At 36.8% G+C, this 17,362-nt stretch overlaps 1 protein-coding gene across 2 annotated transcripts in view; it reads left to right on the forward strand.

The window, feature by feature from the left end:
* The window catches only part of LOC115216636 (tRNA dimethylallyltransferase), a 351,240-nt gene that overhangs the window by 238,270 nt on the left and 95,608 nt on the right, over nucleotides 1-17,362 (forward strand). For both annotated transcript variants that reach the window (XM_029786122.2, XM_036506693.1), the window contains one exon: nucleotides 10,772-10,883. In XM_029786122.2, coding sequence (XP_029641982.1) covers nucleotides 10,772-10,883 — 112 coding nt within the window. The remainder of the gene's footprint in view (nucleotides 1-10,771; nucleotides 10,884-17,362) is intronic.

Raw genomic sequence — 17,362 nt, forward strand, 5'->3', positions numbered from 1 at the left:
ACTGGTTGTCAAGCAGGAGGAGGGGGACAGGAAACACAAGCACAAAGAGACACACACACACATATATGGGCTTCCACACAGTTTCTGTGTATCAAATTCACCCACAAGACATATGCTTGATCTTGGGCTATATTGTAGAAGACATTTGCTCAAGGTTCTGTGCAGCGGAACTGAACCCAAACCCACATGGTTGCAAAGTGAACTGCTTAACCACACAGCCATGCCTCTTCCTCTACAGTCTTCCAATAAACATGCTTTCTTTGTTCATATCTCATATACTCATCTCTCCTACAAACTGAATCCAAAGAAAACCACTTGAATGATTGGCATAATGTCCCACCCAGACATACTCCAGCCACTGACTCACCAATGTATTTGTCTCCTCCTTCTGCCTGTTCTGTTACTCTAACAATGTTTGCTCTGCTCCTTGAAGCTACTTGAACTCAGGACTCTTGGTTCACTGATCTCTTCCTCTCTAATTATCCATGTTGTGTCTAAACTAGGCATGGACAACCCTTTTTAAGAAGTTAGCTGCATAAGATATGACTCACCATCGGTTGGACTGCACTACTAAAAACATTCAAAGTAATTTTTCATTAGGTGTGCCATTCAGAAAGCCCTAAGGTGGCATACAGTTTGCAAACCACAGTTTGATCATGAATGGTCTAAACCAGGGGTTCCCAACCATTTCTTATCTATGGACCCCTTTTATTATCATCTTATTCTGGTGGACTCCCATAGCCATTTGATGTTTAAAAGTGACTTTTATAGAAACTTCTTCCAAATTTCTATTTTGTTATTAATACATTAACTTGTACAGGTTGAACTATGTAAAGTGCTAGAGAAAGAAACCTATCTGTCTCTTGCAATTGAAATTTTTCTTGAACCCTTGAAATATTACTGTAGATCCCCAATTTACTATTTTGCTAATGTGCACCCCCAGGGCTCATTTGGATTCTGGTTGAGAACCACTGGCTTTAAATTCCACAGGCCTGGTCCTACCCTATGTTCAGAATATTGTCCTGCTGGAATTCCCTGCCTGCATGTGCCTTTTTTGCAATTGTTAAACTTTCACCCATTTGAGTGGAACATTAAACCACATTGCTCTTACAGATATTGTTGAGCTTGTGAAGGTTATAAGTACTGCTCCTTCCTCTAGTCTGAAGTAATAAAAAGAGAAAATCAACCAATGTAACAGCCTCTATGTGGTTATTCAACTTGCTTGACATAGCAACCAAATCTATAAATCACAGACAACCTTCTTGAAAAAGAAAGGAAATATTGGATAATTTATTCCTGGATATGCAATGTCCAACAGAAAAACAACATGGTCATGGCTGGAATTCTTTTAATATTTAGTCCACTGAGGGCTGTCTTTGGAGCAAATAACTGATATATTGATTTCAAATTTTGGCACAAAGCCTGCAATTTTGGGGAATGGGCAAAATCGATTACATTAACTCTAGCACTCAACTGGTGCTTTTTTTATTGAACCCAAAAGGTTGAAAGGCAAAGTCAACCATGGCAGAATTTGAACTCAGAACATGAGGAGGGGTGAAATACCATTAAGCATTTTGCCTAGTGTGCTAACAATTCTGCCAGCTTGCCACCTTAACAATGTTGTTGTTTGTTCCTTCTCGAGCCATGCTCGACATATAAAAGTGAAAGACACATACTTGGCTCATAAGGGCTGGTTTCCTGGTTTCATTGGCGTATAGGTTCCCCATCTGGATGGGACGCTGATCCGGCACAGGTGAACTGCTAAATGCAGGAGGAAAGGGTGAGAGAAAGTTGTGGCGAAAGAGTCTGCAAAAGTTTGTCATTACCTTCTGCTGGAGCCGTGTGGAGCTTAGGTGTTTTGCTCATAAACACACACGTCGCCCAGTCTTAGATTCGAACCCACAATTCCTTGACCACAAGTCCGCTGCTCTAATCACTAGGCCACATGCTTCCACTCCACCTTAACAATAACTGACATATAGAATTGAGACACAAGCTTGCTAAAAGTATGAATAGAATAACTCTTTAAATCACACTTTACTGCATTTAAAAAAAAAAGCATTGGATACCATAATTTTTGATACACTATGCCTGAAAACAGGATGGGATAATCATGACTTGAATGTCTTTGAACATAGGTTTACTCAATCATACATATACACATACATAGCTGCCACCACCACCACCACCATCATCATGATTTTTAACATCCAATTTTCTATGCTTGCATATGTAATTCAGAATTCAGTGATGCAGATTTTCTATGGCGAAACATGTTTTCATGGAATGCTAGAAATGGAGAACACCATTCGTATGATGATGACGACATTTCTTTACAACTATTCTACAATGTGAAAACATGGAAGTATAAAGACACACATACACACACACACATGCGCATGACTGGCTTCTTTCAGTTTCTGCCTACTAAATTCACTCATAAGGCTTTGATTGGTCCAGGGCTTAGTGGGAGACACCAAAGTTGCCTTGCTGTAGGACTGAACCCAAAACCACACAGTTGGGAAGGAAACTTCTTAACCACACAGCCATGCCTGCACTTATGTCTTTGACACCTTGTTGTTCCATAACTCACTGACATTTTCTTTGGTTTGAACAATGTGCACCCAATCAAATAGCAATATAAAAAAAAATTAAATTTCAATAAACACCATTAATTAGCATGGAATTCCTGTAATTACATAACTTAATAATTTGAATTTAGAATGTAACAGCTGTAAATTAATGCCTTAGAAAAAAAATTAAAAAAATACATACACACATGTATTTGGTCATACTCCCTCAACTCTAAATTTTTACAGAAGTCCTGCAGACATAATCTGAGATGTGTCAAAACTAGAAACTTTAATTATTGGCCAAATTAAATACAGAAGTAAAGGAGTGAATGTAATGAATGCCATACACTAATATTTCTTAATTGAAATTTCCCTCTTAATAAAAGATACAAATCAAAAAGATAGTTAGTGGCAGTTGTTAGAAACTCCCTAAGAAGGAGGGGAGATAATTTCAAAATATGCATTTTTTTATCTGTTGGCTTATATATTTCTTTACTGCCTACAAGGGGCTAAACATAGAGAGGACAAATAAGGATAGACAAAGGGATTAAGCTGATTACATCGACCCCAGTGCGAAACTGGTACTTAATTTATTGACCCTGAAAGGATGAAAGGCAAAGTTGACCTCGGCGGAATTTGAACTCAGAATGTAACGACAGATGAAATACTGCTAAACATTTTGCCTGGTGCGCTAATGTTTCTCGCCGCCTTATATCTGTTAGCATATATCAGAATTGATCAGTGACCAAAATGTTTGCTGAAGCTGATGCCACTTAGAAAGTAGTAGTAATGGTGCTACATCAAAAGCATCCAGTATAATCTGTAAAGTTGTTGGCATTAGGAAGGCTATACAGTTGTAGAAACTGAGCCAAAACAGACTATGGAACCTGGTGTGTCCCATGGCTTTGCCAGTTTCTGTCAAGCCATCCAACCCTTGCCAGCAGGAAAAACATGTTAAAGGATGATGATGATTATGAACATGGACTCTTGTTAGATTCATTGGTTTGGAGCTGCTTCTGACTGATGAGACATAATGATGTCAAGACACCCCCTGTTCTTTACAACCAGATTCCTTTGTACTAATGAATTGAGTATATTTGTCATCATCGTCATCAGTTTAACATTCACTTTTTCATGCATGTATGGGTCAGATGGAGTTTATTGAGGCAGACTTTCTACAGCCAAATGCCCTTCCTATTGCAAACCCTCATCTGTTTCTAAGCAAGATAATATTTCTCCATAAACAGACATGGTCTTGAAGAATATTAGAAATGAGTGACACTGCTTGACAACCATTTATATAGGCATAGGAGTGGCTGTGTGGTAAGTAGCTTGCTTACCAACCACATGGTTCCGGATTCAGTCCCACTCCGTGGCACCTTGGGCATGTGTCTTCTACTATAGCCTCGGGCCGACCAAAGCCTTGTGAGTGGATTTAGTAGACGGAAACTGAAAGAAGCCCATCGTATATATGTATATTACTCTTTTTACTCTTTTTACTTGTTTCAGTCATTTGACTGCGGCCATGCTGGAGCACTGCCTTTAGTCGAGCAAATCAACCCCGGGACTTATTCTTTGTCAGCCCAGTACTTATTCTATCGGTCTCTTTTGCCGAACCGCTAAGTTATGGGGACGTAAACACACCAGCATCGGTTGTCAAGCAATGCTAGGGGAACAAACACAGACACACAAACATATTCACACACACTTATATATATATATACATATATACGACAGGCTTCTTTCAGTTTCCGTCTACCAAATCCACTCACAAGGCATTGGTCGGCCCGGGGCTATAGCAGAAGACACGTGCCCAAGATGCCACGCAGTGGGACTGAACCCGGAACCATGTGGTTGGTTAGCAAGCTACTTACCAAACAGCCACTCCTGCGCCTATATATATGTTTGTGGGTCTGTGTTTGTCCCCCCACCAGCGTTTAACAACCGATGCTGGTGTGTTTACATCCCCGTAACTTAGCGGTTCGGCAAAAGTGGCCGATAGAATAAGTACTAGGCTTACAAAGAATAGGTCCTGGGGTTGCCTTGCTCGACTAAAGGTGGTGCTCCAGCATGGCCACAGTCAAATGACTGAAACGAGTAAAAGAGTAATTATCACACAATGTCAGGACAAGGAGACAAATGCACATACCCCCCCCCACACACACATATACAGTCATCAGGTTTTTCTCAGTTTTCATCAACCAAATTCACTTGCAAGTCTTTGGTTAACTCAGGATTACAGTAGAAGACACTTGCTCTATTTGCCTCACAGTAAGACTGAACCCAGAACCATATGGTTGGGAAGCAAATAGCCGCAGTGTTATGTTATGAACACATTCATTGTAAAGGAAAAGATGTTCCCCTGTGTCAAATATGACAGTGATTAGTTTATTCATATGCAAGTCATCACTTTGAATCACAAGTCATCACTTTGAATATATGTGCATATAATCACAAGTCATCACTTTGAATATATGTGCATATAATGATGAATCTGTAAATTGATCTTTCTAAATTAATTTGGAAGATTAATAGGAAAAAGATCTTGGATCTTTGTTTGCAGGCAGGGGATAATATGGATATATGTCTCTGTTAGAGTACAGTTTAAGCAGGCCTACATGGTCAGTTGACAAAGACGTAAGTATCAGAAGAAAAGTTACAAATAATATTTGGCTGGTATAATTACATAAATAAGAATAAATTGAGTGAAAGGCTATAACTGAAAATGAATACAGTTTATGGTTCTCTGGTATATAATTTCATTACAGAGAAAGTAAGTATGCAATTATTATAGCACTTGAAAAATCTTGCTCATACCACTCCCCATCAGATACCTTATTTATCATACTCATTGTCATCATTACCATCAGCAACAGTAGCAGCTGTTCAAGAATTTGGACCTGGAGATCTCTATTTCCAGCGACTTCAAGGGCCACCACCCAGTGGTGTTGGGCGTCAACGAAGAGCCCTCGACTACAAGACGACCAAAGTTTTTTTTTTTCTTCCAAGGTCTGGGGTCTCCTGCTCCTAAGCCCTTGACCATCACCTAATCACCCTTACCTGTCTTGTTGCTTAACAACAACAACAACAGCAGTAGCAGCAGCATCAAGTCTTGCTTTTTGGATGTTGATGGATGTTATATTGTCAAACACTGTTTTATTGTTGTCATGGTCAATGCTGTGATTCCTCTGGAATATGTTCCTCAGTGTTAAATCATATTCTTATGTTCTAAGTGAACCTTTTCAAGTAGTTTAACATTTTATTTGCACCAATTTATACTTACCAATGTAACCTTTATTGCTACATCCACCATAGGTAATTTGGGCTGTTTTATTCTCTCTTCTTTTCACATGAAACTCACTCTTGTAGTATACATTCTGATCAAGCCCAATTCAAGTTTTTGCCACAGTAGTATATTCCCTCTATGATTTATTTTTCAATGTATTACATCAAGGCTTAATCTAAGCTTCACAAATTCATTTTATTTCCTTAGATCATTCAACATTAAAACACTCTTCCTATGTGTGTTTATCCTCAACCAGATTCTTTCTTTTCCTTTAACAACAGTAAGGTAAATTGTAAATGGCTATCTTGGTCTTCTAAATATCCTTTTCAAGTCGTTGCACACCAGATATCTTTGTGGTTTTGCTGGTGGTGGTGGTGGTGGTGGTAGCAGGGCTTCTATTTGTAATACAAATAAATTGAAAAAGCAATGAAAGAGTAAAAATAGATAAAATTGTTATTTAACTCTAAGGTATCCACACCTCTACTCCTCATCCATTGTAGATATAATGAAAGAACAGATGTGAGAGTTATTTTCAAATCCTTTGTGTATCTTGAATAATGTTCTAGTTTAGAGTAAAGAAAAAATATATAAATATGCAAAAAAAAGAAAAGAAAAAGTCTGAACATTCTCATCTTGGCTTTTATCTGTTCTATTTTCTGGTATTTCTCAAGAATCCCTTCCTTATAAATGGTTTCTTTGTCTTGACATTTACTTTGGTGTTAATCCTGTTGTTGCTTGTAACCTTTGTGTTTTGACTAAGAAGGAGTTTTGTCTGCAGACTCATTAGCTGTCACTGAATAAATCTAAAGAAAAAAAACTTCTTTCTTTCTGTGTGGAAGGATAGCAGTGTCTTATATTAAAGAAAAGACAAAAACTGTTTTAAATTACGTCAAAGGTCACCTCTGTTGATAGATTACAAAATGACATTCTTGAAATGGGAGGTGGAAAAAAAAAAATGAATTTCCTGGATATTTAGAAAGCTGTAAGAAATTGCTGCTGCTTCTGCTATTGAAAGAATAAATTCAGCCATTATCTTATATAATCTAAAACAAAAAACTCCAGAAGCTGATCAATTTGAGACAATGAAATAATGAACATGGCTGTATGGTTAAGAAGTTCACTTTGCGACTGAGTTTTCAAGTTCAGTCTCACTACACAGCACCTATTATAGCTCCGGGTTGACCAATGCCATATCAGTGAATATGATAGATGGAAACTGTGCAGAAACCTGTCATATATATATATATATATATATATATATATATATATATAAAACTCAACTTGTATGTCTGTGTGTTTAACTTCCCAGCACATCTCCTCCTAGCCAACAAATCGTAGAACCACCAAAAATGGGTCACTTAAAGTTTAGGCGAATGAAAATTGAACTGCGCTATTTCTGTTCCGAAATTCATCTCGCAAGTGTAAAAATCGATAATGTGTTTGTTTAGGCCTTATCCCGTGCATTGAATAGTGAACTTTACTCAGTCAGCTGTTTGACGTAAACTGTGTTCACCACGCGTGCAAGCATGCATGAAAAATAGAAAAATCAAGATATAAAAACGAATCGCCGTAAACATTGTAGAAATTCGGCAAAGAAATGAATTTTCAGGATGTAGCCTGGAGGGGTTTTTTTGTATTAATCATTTGGACTTTGTGAACACATACCAATTATTTCCATAACATTTTTAACGCTTTGAATTAAATGTGACCATTTTGCGTTGAGTCTGCAGTTTGAATCACTTTAACCAAATTTTAGCAGGCCGGCTACATCGCCAGCGACTCCCTGTATCACGATACATCACCAGCCACTCCCTGAAACTCTCCCCTGAAATCCCCATTGAGAAATCTATATATATAAAACTCAATTTGTGTGTCTGTGTGTGTATCTGTGTGTGTGTCTGTGTGTTTAACTTTTGGATCTACCAAGTTTCATTATTAAGGATGGTGAGTAGTGTGTAGCAAATCTATATATATAAAGCTGAAGTTGTCTGTGCGTGGCAGGTTTTGTAGCCTTCAACTAACACTATCTCCTTTGAGACCCTGCAGCGCAAGTTGACCAAAATTGAGAGTAAGATAGAAGAAGGCTTGTTCTTCATTCTGTAGAAGATGAAATTCAAATCGGACCATGTTAACACCAAAAATTATTTACATCAAAAAGGTGCTTTTTTTCTATGAAAATCCCTAATTTTTACGATTTTTGACTGCTGTGTCACCATTTTTCGGTGTATTTCAACTGAAAAAATGTTCACTTGAAGAGAATAACAAGTTGCATAATGCAAAATTTTTACTTTTCAAAAATTCCAATTCTAAAGGGTCGAAACAAACCCAAGCAACACTGGGTGATACTGCTATTATATATATATATATATATATTTCTTTATCATTTTCTCTTTTACTTGTTTCAGTCATTTGACTGTGGCCATGCTGGAGCACTGCCTTTAGTCGAGCAAATCGACCCCAGGACTTATTCTTTGGAAGCCTAGTACTTATTCTATTGGTCTCTTTTGCCAGACCGCTAAGTTATGGGGACATTAAACACACCACTATCGGTTGTCAAGCAATGTTGTTGGGACAAACACAGACACACAAACATATACACACACATACATATATATATACATACATACGATGGGCTTCTTTCAGTTTCCGTCTACCAAATCCACTCACAAGGCTATAGTAGAAGACACTTGCCCAAGGTGCCACGCAGTGGGAATGAACATGGAACCAAGTGGCTGGTAAGCAAGCTGTGTGTTAAGCAACCACACAGCCACTCCTGTGCCTATATATATATAAATAGTAATGGTATGACAATAAAAGAATGAATGAAACCTTGATATTATGTAAATAGAGGAATTTATGTGTAATATAATATGTGACAATTATTCAGTTGCCATAATAAAACTCTGAGTTTTGGATGTCGGAGCGGAAATCTGCTCCGGCATCTTGTCAGTTATTAAGACAATCAAAAAATGCTCAACAGTTTTCAGGGAGATTCAGTGTAACAGAGAGTGTGATAATGTTGCCATTTGAAATACAAGTACAACTCATTTTTCCAGCTGAGTAGACTATTACATAATATATTAATTCCAAGAATGAAATAATGATATTACCTTCCTGGAATTATAGTTTTTATGAAATGGTTCTTTTAAGGAAAGCTGTTCATTTCTATGCATTCTGTTGGCTAGTATTAGCAGGAGCACTAACTGAAGAAGCCACTCGGATTTCTCAATTTACTTTAATCTGCTATAAATACATGTTCATCCCTGGAAGTAATGAGGACCATCTAGTAATCCTTATGGATGACTGATGACTTGCATGGCAAACTTGTTTTGATTGGAGGAGAATTGCATGCTGTCAACCTTTCTCTTTCATCCTTGGCCATTTTCAATTCAGTGGCATGATAAAGTTGAGATAACTAGGGATGGAAACAGATGCGGTGGATTATCAAAATGTGATCAAAATATCTTGGTTGCCACATCTTACTCTCTGCAGTTTACAGTGCGTTTCTGCAGCTGACTTCTCCATTGAACAATTAAGGCTACTTCTGCAGAGTCCACAAGATCCAGTCTTCTCATATATAGGTAAACAAGCCCATTATTGCTATTTAACCCATAACTAGGGACCCTGACAGGTGCTGCTATTCCTTGTCTGAGTACATCTGTGAACAATAATGGCAAAGAAATGGTTCTTCATTCCTCAAAAACATTGGAACTTTTGCACCAAGGCACAACTACTGGATGCAGTTTAAAGGATGTACATACACATATGTGCACACACACACACACACACACACTCTTGACCAGGTCATCAGATGTTGTTATATGCTGCTAGTTACAATGTGCCTCCAATTTTGTCTTGATTGCACCATCCTTTTCTATCTTGACCCAAATTGCTTGACTAAATCATCTTCCCATCATCATGGAAGCCATCTAAGTGATCTTTTCCGATCTCTTGGATACCATTCATACACACACACACTATGTGTGTGTGTGTATATATAAAAAAATAAATGCGCTCCTTTTAAAGCCTATCCAGGCTCATGGGCCCGGTTTCCCAGTTTCAATGGCGTATGTGTTCCCCAGCATTACTCATTTTTGCCAGCTGAGTGGACTGGGGCAACGTGAAATGAAGTGTTTCGCTCAAGAACATAACGTGTCACCTGGTCCAGGAATCAAAACTACAATCTTACGATCATGATGCTGACACCCTAACCACTAAGTCACGTGCCTCAATGTGTGTGTGTATATATAAATATATATGGAGTGGGAGACATGTTTGAGTTTGTCTCTCTCTACTGGACAGTTGGTGTAAGTTTGTTTACATCCCTGTAACAGTAGATTGGTAAAATAGCTGATAGAATAAGTATCGAGGTTAATTTCATTGATTCCTTCTCTAAAAATAAAAGTGTTTAGCATCTAATTAAATGTGACATGAAGCTCACTTGGGGAGCTTCGTGTCACATTTGATAGACAATGATAGACAGTGACACCACTGCAATCGCATACTTGAATTATTCATCTCCATTTTTTAATAAACCTTCATTTGGTGAAAAACTCTAAAAAACTTGATTAAAATTTGAACTCAGAATTATCATTAGCATAATTTGAAATCCATATTAAATGCTTGCATGGATTGGATGGATTGACAGGATCCAATGGGTCAATGGTCTGTGTTATGCTTCAGTGTCTGTTTTGGCATGGTCTCTATGTCTGGACGCCCTTCCTAACACCAACCACTTTATAGAATATATTGGGTGTTTTTTCATGCCATCAGCTCTTGTGAGGTCACCATGCTGCAAGGCAACAAATTCTGAGTGTGGGATGCAGGTAATTTTTTTTTTTGTTTTGAAATATTGATTAGCAATAATCAGGCATGTCCTTTTTTTCACTCTTTTCTATATTTTGTTCTTCAGTCTTGAATGAACGTCTTGATAAAAGAGTTGATGACATGCTTCAGCGAGGTCTTGTCAGTGAGCTGCTAGATTTCCACAAACAGTACAATGAATCCAGGATAAAAGAAGGCATGTAAGTTGAACAATCTTATTATATTTCTTGTTCAATACCATCTTATTTGAAGTTGGTAATATATACACACATATATATATATATATATATATATATATATATATATATATATGAGGGCACATGGCCTAGTGGTTAGGGTGTTACACTCACAATCGTGAGATCACGGTTTCAATTCCCAGATCAGGTGGTGCATTATATTCATAATTGTTTTCGGTATCTATGCAGTCATAAGCAGACACAGGTACTCTCTCAGCCCTTTTACTTTTGAATCAACAGAATTTCAAGGAGGTGACAACTAAAGTCAGAGAGAGAGAGCTGTATCATCAGTTGATTGTATCATCAGCTGAGTAGATTGAAGCAAATGAAATGTATCACCTCAAGACACAGCAAACTTTCTGGTCCAGGAATTGATCATGAACTTAATTCTCTAACCATCAGGTCAAAAGCCTTTATATTTCAATATCGTTCTTTTGTTTTTCCGTCTGTTTTATCATCCGAGTATGGGTTTGATAAATGTATTACTGAGGTATTGTAGTTCAGCACAAGTGTAAACAAACATGCACGGAAAGAGAGAGAGAGAGAGAGAGAGAGAGAGAGAGAGAGAGAGAGAGAGAGAGAGAGAGAGAGAGAGAAAGAGACACATACACATACACACAAAATTAAATAAATGACAAAGGAATTATATATTGAACTTCATTAGCTTACACTTGTTTCTTGTATAGGATGCAAATGCTTTATTCTGAAGCATATATATTTTGAGTTCTAACACTAGGTATCACTATGCCTATGCAAAACATGAAAATGCACACAAACATACATATACATACATACAAAATTGACTTTCAGTTTCTGTTTGCCAAATCCACTCATGCTTTAGTCAGTTCAGGGTTATAGTAAAAGACAAGGTGCTGTGCAGAGGGACTGAACCCAAAACTACATAGTTGGGAAATGAAGTTTAACCACATGGACATGCATGTGCATGTTATATGTAGAGGCAGGCATGGCTGTGTGATTAAGAAGTTCTCTTTCCGACCATAAAGTTTTGAATTCTAAAAATTGCTGCTCGGTTTTTATTTCCTTTCTCTGAAAAAGACAGAAATTTCAATTAATAATTGTTTGTGAATAACATTCAGTACAAAATGTCAGGACTTAATCTAACAATTCTTAGTTGTATCCATTACTTGCTTTAATTGTTTATTGGGTTGTTTCTCAATTAAATATAGTATATTTGTATTGTCCTTGAGGGTACTTATTACTAGGTAAACAGCTTGGATTCGACCATAAAAAGATATTATTTTTGATGATACTGTAATATATTAGAGTGGAAGTAGAGTAGAATTCTTGTAGACTAGTCAAGTTCATGACACCATTAAAAATAGTTGCTCACCTAACAATGACAGTAAAATGGTAGTGGTGGCAACGGTGCCGGCAGCAGTGATGATAATGATGATGATGGCTGTAAGGAGAAAGAAGAAATGAGTGTAACTCTAGCATTCAGATTACTATGTCAAATACAACGCTTATTTATTCATATTATTTTGAATTAATTATACATTATCTTGTAGCTTCAAGAATACTGTAGTATTATTGTTTCTTTTTAGAATGACATTGTAGGGTAGGTATGAGAGGTCAAATCTGGCTGGTTTGAACATAAAACAGGTAAAATATTTGGGCTAGATATGGCTGGTTTAAATACCAAAGGGTTAAGCACTTTTGTTGGATGTGTTTCTATGGTAACATACTCTGATTGATGCACTGTACTCTATGTAACCAAGCATTTATATGATATAGAATATGACTTCAGTTCTGTAGATATCAGATGCTAAACTTGTGCATTGCTTTTAAATTTTTGATTGGTGTAGGAGTGGCTGTGTGGTAAGTAGCTTGCTTACGAACCATATATGTGTATGTGTATATGTTTGTCTGTCTGTGTTTGTTCTCCCGTAACTTAGCAGTTCAGCAACAGAGACCAATAGAATAAGTACTAGGCTTACAAAGAATAAGTCCTGGTGTTGATTTGCTCGACTAAAGGCAGTGCTCCAGCATGGCCACAGTCAAATGACTGAAATAAGTAAAAGAGTTCCTGTGGCACTAGATCCTAAGCTATTCAAACTGCTGCTACTTCGAGAACAACAACATAAACTACTAAATACAACCACAGCAACAACAGCAACATGTACTGCTGCTAAAACAACTAATTAATAAATCAATAAGATATGGTAGGTCAGTTAGGAAATCACTAACATCTTACATAGCAGGGACCTAATAAAACAGTAGGGTGGATTATGAACATAACATAATGGCCAAGGATTTTGCTATTTTCACTTTGTAAAGAGTATTTCAGTATGAAATAAGTTCTTCTTTGAGAGCTAAATAAAGATTGGACCATTAACTTCATGTTATATATTTTCATTTCCTACTCTGTTTCAGTCAGTATGGTCTTGGCTAATAGTGCGCAACTACCATATGCTTCTATACATACTTACATTATACCATTCCCGCTGCGCAAGCTTTGATCATAGAAACACTTACTGAAATACAGTTTCAGTATTAGCTTAGAGATCTTTTGAGAGTTGCACCTTCCTCAATGCTACATCTCTCACAAATGCTGACCAGGCCTGGTGATTTGAGGCTAATGACCGCCTGATCTCCAACCACTCCTTATTCCAGTGTTGAATGCCGTAGACATGGGGCCCTAGGTTGGATTCCAGATCAGTCTTGACTGTCATCAGCCAGCTTTTTCATTGTCCACCACATTGCTATCATCAACCCTGTGGTGGACAATGAAAAACCTGGCTGATGACAGTCAAGGCTGAACTGGAACCCAACCTAGGCTCCCATGTCTACGACATTCACCGCTGGAATAAGGAGTGATTGGAGATCACGCGGTCGTTAGCCTCAAATCGCCAGGCCTGGTCGGCGTTTGTGAGAGATGCAGCATTGAGGATGAATGAAGCCAGCTCAACCCACCCTGGGTGAATGCTGTCTCAAGAAGAAGTTGCATTAGCTGTTTGTGACTTTAAACTTAGCATACATAGGACATCATGACTGCCATCATCATCATCATCATCTTCACTATTATCATTGTTATTGTTTTAACTTCCAGTTTTCCATTCTTGCATGAATCAGACAGAATTCATTGAATTAGATTGTTATGGTCGGATGTCCTTCTTGTTACCAACCCTCATCTGTTCCCATGTAAAGGTAATATTTCCCCGTGGCCAGATATGTTTTCATGGAAGATTGGAAATAACAACAACAACAACAACAACACATGCACACACATTATATTTAAGGGGTTTAGGATTTTTTTAAAAACTTGAATATCATTCATGTACGTTATCAAAGTCTTTCTAATCTTGAAAGTAGAGATTAATGAGTTGATTTGGTGCTGAGCAGCTAACAAAGAGGAAGAATAGTCAATGTGCTATCATCACCACTGCATTTTGTCATGTGACTCACTATTTAACCCTCAGTAGCTAAGTGTACCTTATTCTATGTAGGTACCATGGAGTGTAGAACACTGCAGTAGTGAAAAAAATAGAAACCCCTCTCATAAACCAAAAGTCTTTTTCAGAATATTGTTTGTTCCTCATTTTATTAATGCTATGAGGTTGGATATAGAGAGAGATAAGCATTGGTGCCATCGGTCCTTCTGATTCTCAGAATTTGTGAGCTAACTTAATAATATTCTCACAGCCATTCTACTTTTGATCAGCTCCTTACAAGTAATACATAACAATAAAACTTATTTTAAAACCTTTACACACCCTGTCTGTCAGTCTGTCACTTTTTGTCTGTCTCTCCCTCTCACTCTTTCTGTCTCCCTCTCACTCTCACACACATGCACACAGACATACATGCACATACACACACACAGAGAATGTTTTTAAAATGCATTTTTACTTAGATATAAAGCATTGAGATATTAAAATACTAGTACATTACAGTTTAACCAAATGATGACAGTAATGATAATGATGTTTTTTTTTAAAAACAAAAAAAAAATTAGAATTAGGGATCGCCTTTGTAAGAGTTCTGGCTGAAAAGTCACTAATAATGTAACAGGATGTTTACAAATGTTTCTTTTTGTTGAAAAACAAAACCAAAACGTTTGTACCTATAATCTATCATGTACGTAACAGGTGTTTAGAATCACCTGACTACCTCATTAATGGAAATTGTTTTTGTTTTTTACCAAGTACCCTTCAACTCCTTCTCTTAGAATCAACATCTGTCACCATTCAGAATAATGTTACAAGAGAGAAGAAGAGATGATGATTAGTTTGTTTTCTTTTGTTATTGTTCATAATGAAATATAATTTATTCAGAAATGTTTTGGGCCATTAGAAAATAACAAAAATTAAAAAGTGTTGTATAAGTTAGGCTGTTTAGCCTCATGTACTACATACTTTTCAGATTTTTTTCTCTTTCTCTCTTTCCTTTATAATGTACCCATATGTCTATTTTGTTTCTTTTATTAGTCACAGTCATTGGACTGCAGCCACACATAGGATACCACCTTCAAGGGTTTGGGCAATAGAATTGATCCCTCCTCCAGTTCACTGATTTCAGTTGTGCCTTAACTTTGTTGATCTATATTTGCTAAGCTGGTAAAGTATGGAGCATGAAATGATACAGCATACAACACCATTTGTTTTAGACTGGTCTAAATATGAACACAGATTCCTGCACACATGCGCAATACAAACACACACCATCATCATCATAATTTAATATCCATTTTTCATGCTGGCATGTGTTGGACAGTTTGACAGAAGCTGACAAACCAGGGGACTGTCCAAGCTCCAATGTCTACTCTGACATGGTTTCTACAGCTGGATATGCTTTTCTAATGCCAACCACTCCACAAAGTGTAGTGGTTGCATCTTAACGAAGATGCCCATCATGAGTGCTGTCCAGTGACTTAAACAAGTAAAGAAATAAAATAAATTAGTCCAGAAAGGTAAAAGCAAGGACCATGCTCTTTGTATAGATCGATTTCATTGCTAATTAATTTGAACATTTGTATGTACATTTGTTGAACATTTGCAAGAAGAATATGATTGGGACAGCAGTATATGGGGTTGAAGAATTTCAGATAATTGGATTGTTGATTTGTGTATGTTATGAAAGGTGGGAAATTAACCCCTTAATGGATCAATTATTTTGACATGGCATTTCATTTCAGAGCATATTTTAAAATTTCCTTTTTTAATTATATACACTGTTAATTACAAAAAAAGTTTTTTTTATCTTGTTTCCTTTTTTTTTTATTATAGAAATTAAAATGTACTTTTACTCATTTGGATTTAAATGAGTTAACTCGGACATTGAAAAAATACATATAACTTAACTATCTTTGATTTTTTTATAAGATGTATTGCTTTTAAATCAAAGGAAAATTTTTTTTTAAATGAGATAGACAGTTTGTTTAGAATGGTAATTTTTAAAACAAGGAGTTACACACAAAGTTATCTTGCAGACATCACACATGTCTACTTTCTCTACGAATCTTCTTTCCTTTAGCGTCTCTCTTATCTGCTCATTTTGCACACTGTCTTGTAGAGTTCTTTTTCTTCTCACTTGGTGGTATTTCCATGGGAAAGTGACCAGCTGGTGCAAATCTTGTTGGATGTGGGATCGATGATGGTCTTCCTGGTTTTGTGGGAGGTAATAAGGGCCTATATTTTTCAATAATCTTGGTGATTATTTGCATTCTAAATTTCAGCGGTTTCATAGCAGAAGCTGAAGTTTCCAAAAATGCTTTATACAAAACATAATAAACAATGACACAAAACAAATAAACTTGTTTGAGTGCTAAAATTAAAAGTTAATTTTGACCAAGTATACTCATCTGTTCTAAAAAGATACATTTGTGATGCACAAGTAAACTCGGGATAATCCATTAAGGGGTTAAGATTATAGGAGGAGTGTGATGTATTTGTCACTTAATTCTGAGAGGAATAACTATGCAGCTAGCTCATTCAGAGGTGCAGAGTAATGTAAGAAAAGACAAAGAGTTTAAATTTAGCATCTATGGACCAGAGGTTGTGTGTGAGTGAGTGAAGCATTGTCAGTTAGTCAAATGGCTTTTGTTTGGGTGTGATCAAAGATCAGTATATTTGTGCAATAGCAGTACACTTCCAGAAGTGACGGTAGCATAGCAATGTGACTTTAACTTGAACTTTGTAGAGGGTCTGCATTTGGTCAGGATCAGGAATGAAGTATTTTCTGGCTTGGGAAAAGAATCTTAATTTTTGTGATGCAGTTTTGGTAATATTACATATGTGGGATTGCACCTGATATATCAAGACATTAAGACCAAAACTCCATATAATACAGTGAAAATAAATATTACACATTACTCACTAAAGATTTCAGAAAAAAATTTTTAATATGCTACATTTAAATCAGCTTTCAGACATCCGAGATCTATCATAAGTCTGTTTTGAGAGTCAGCCATATTTACCTTTCAA

Source organism: Octopus sinensis, linkage group LG10 (genome assembly GCF_006345805.1).
Source record: "Octopus sinensis linkage group LG10, ASM634580v1, whole genome shotgun sequence".
Classification (NCBI taxonomy): Eukaryota; Metazoa; Mollusca; class Cephalopoda; order Octopoda; family Octopodidae; genus Octopus; species Octopus sinensis.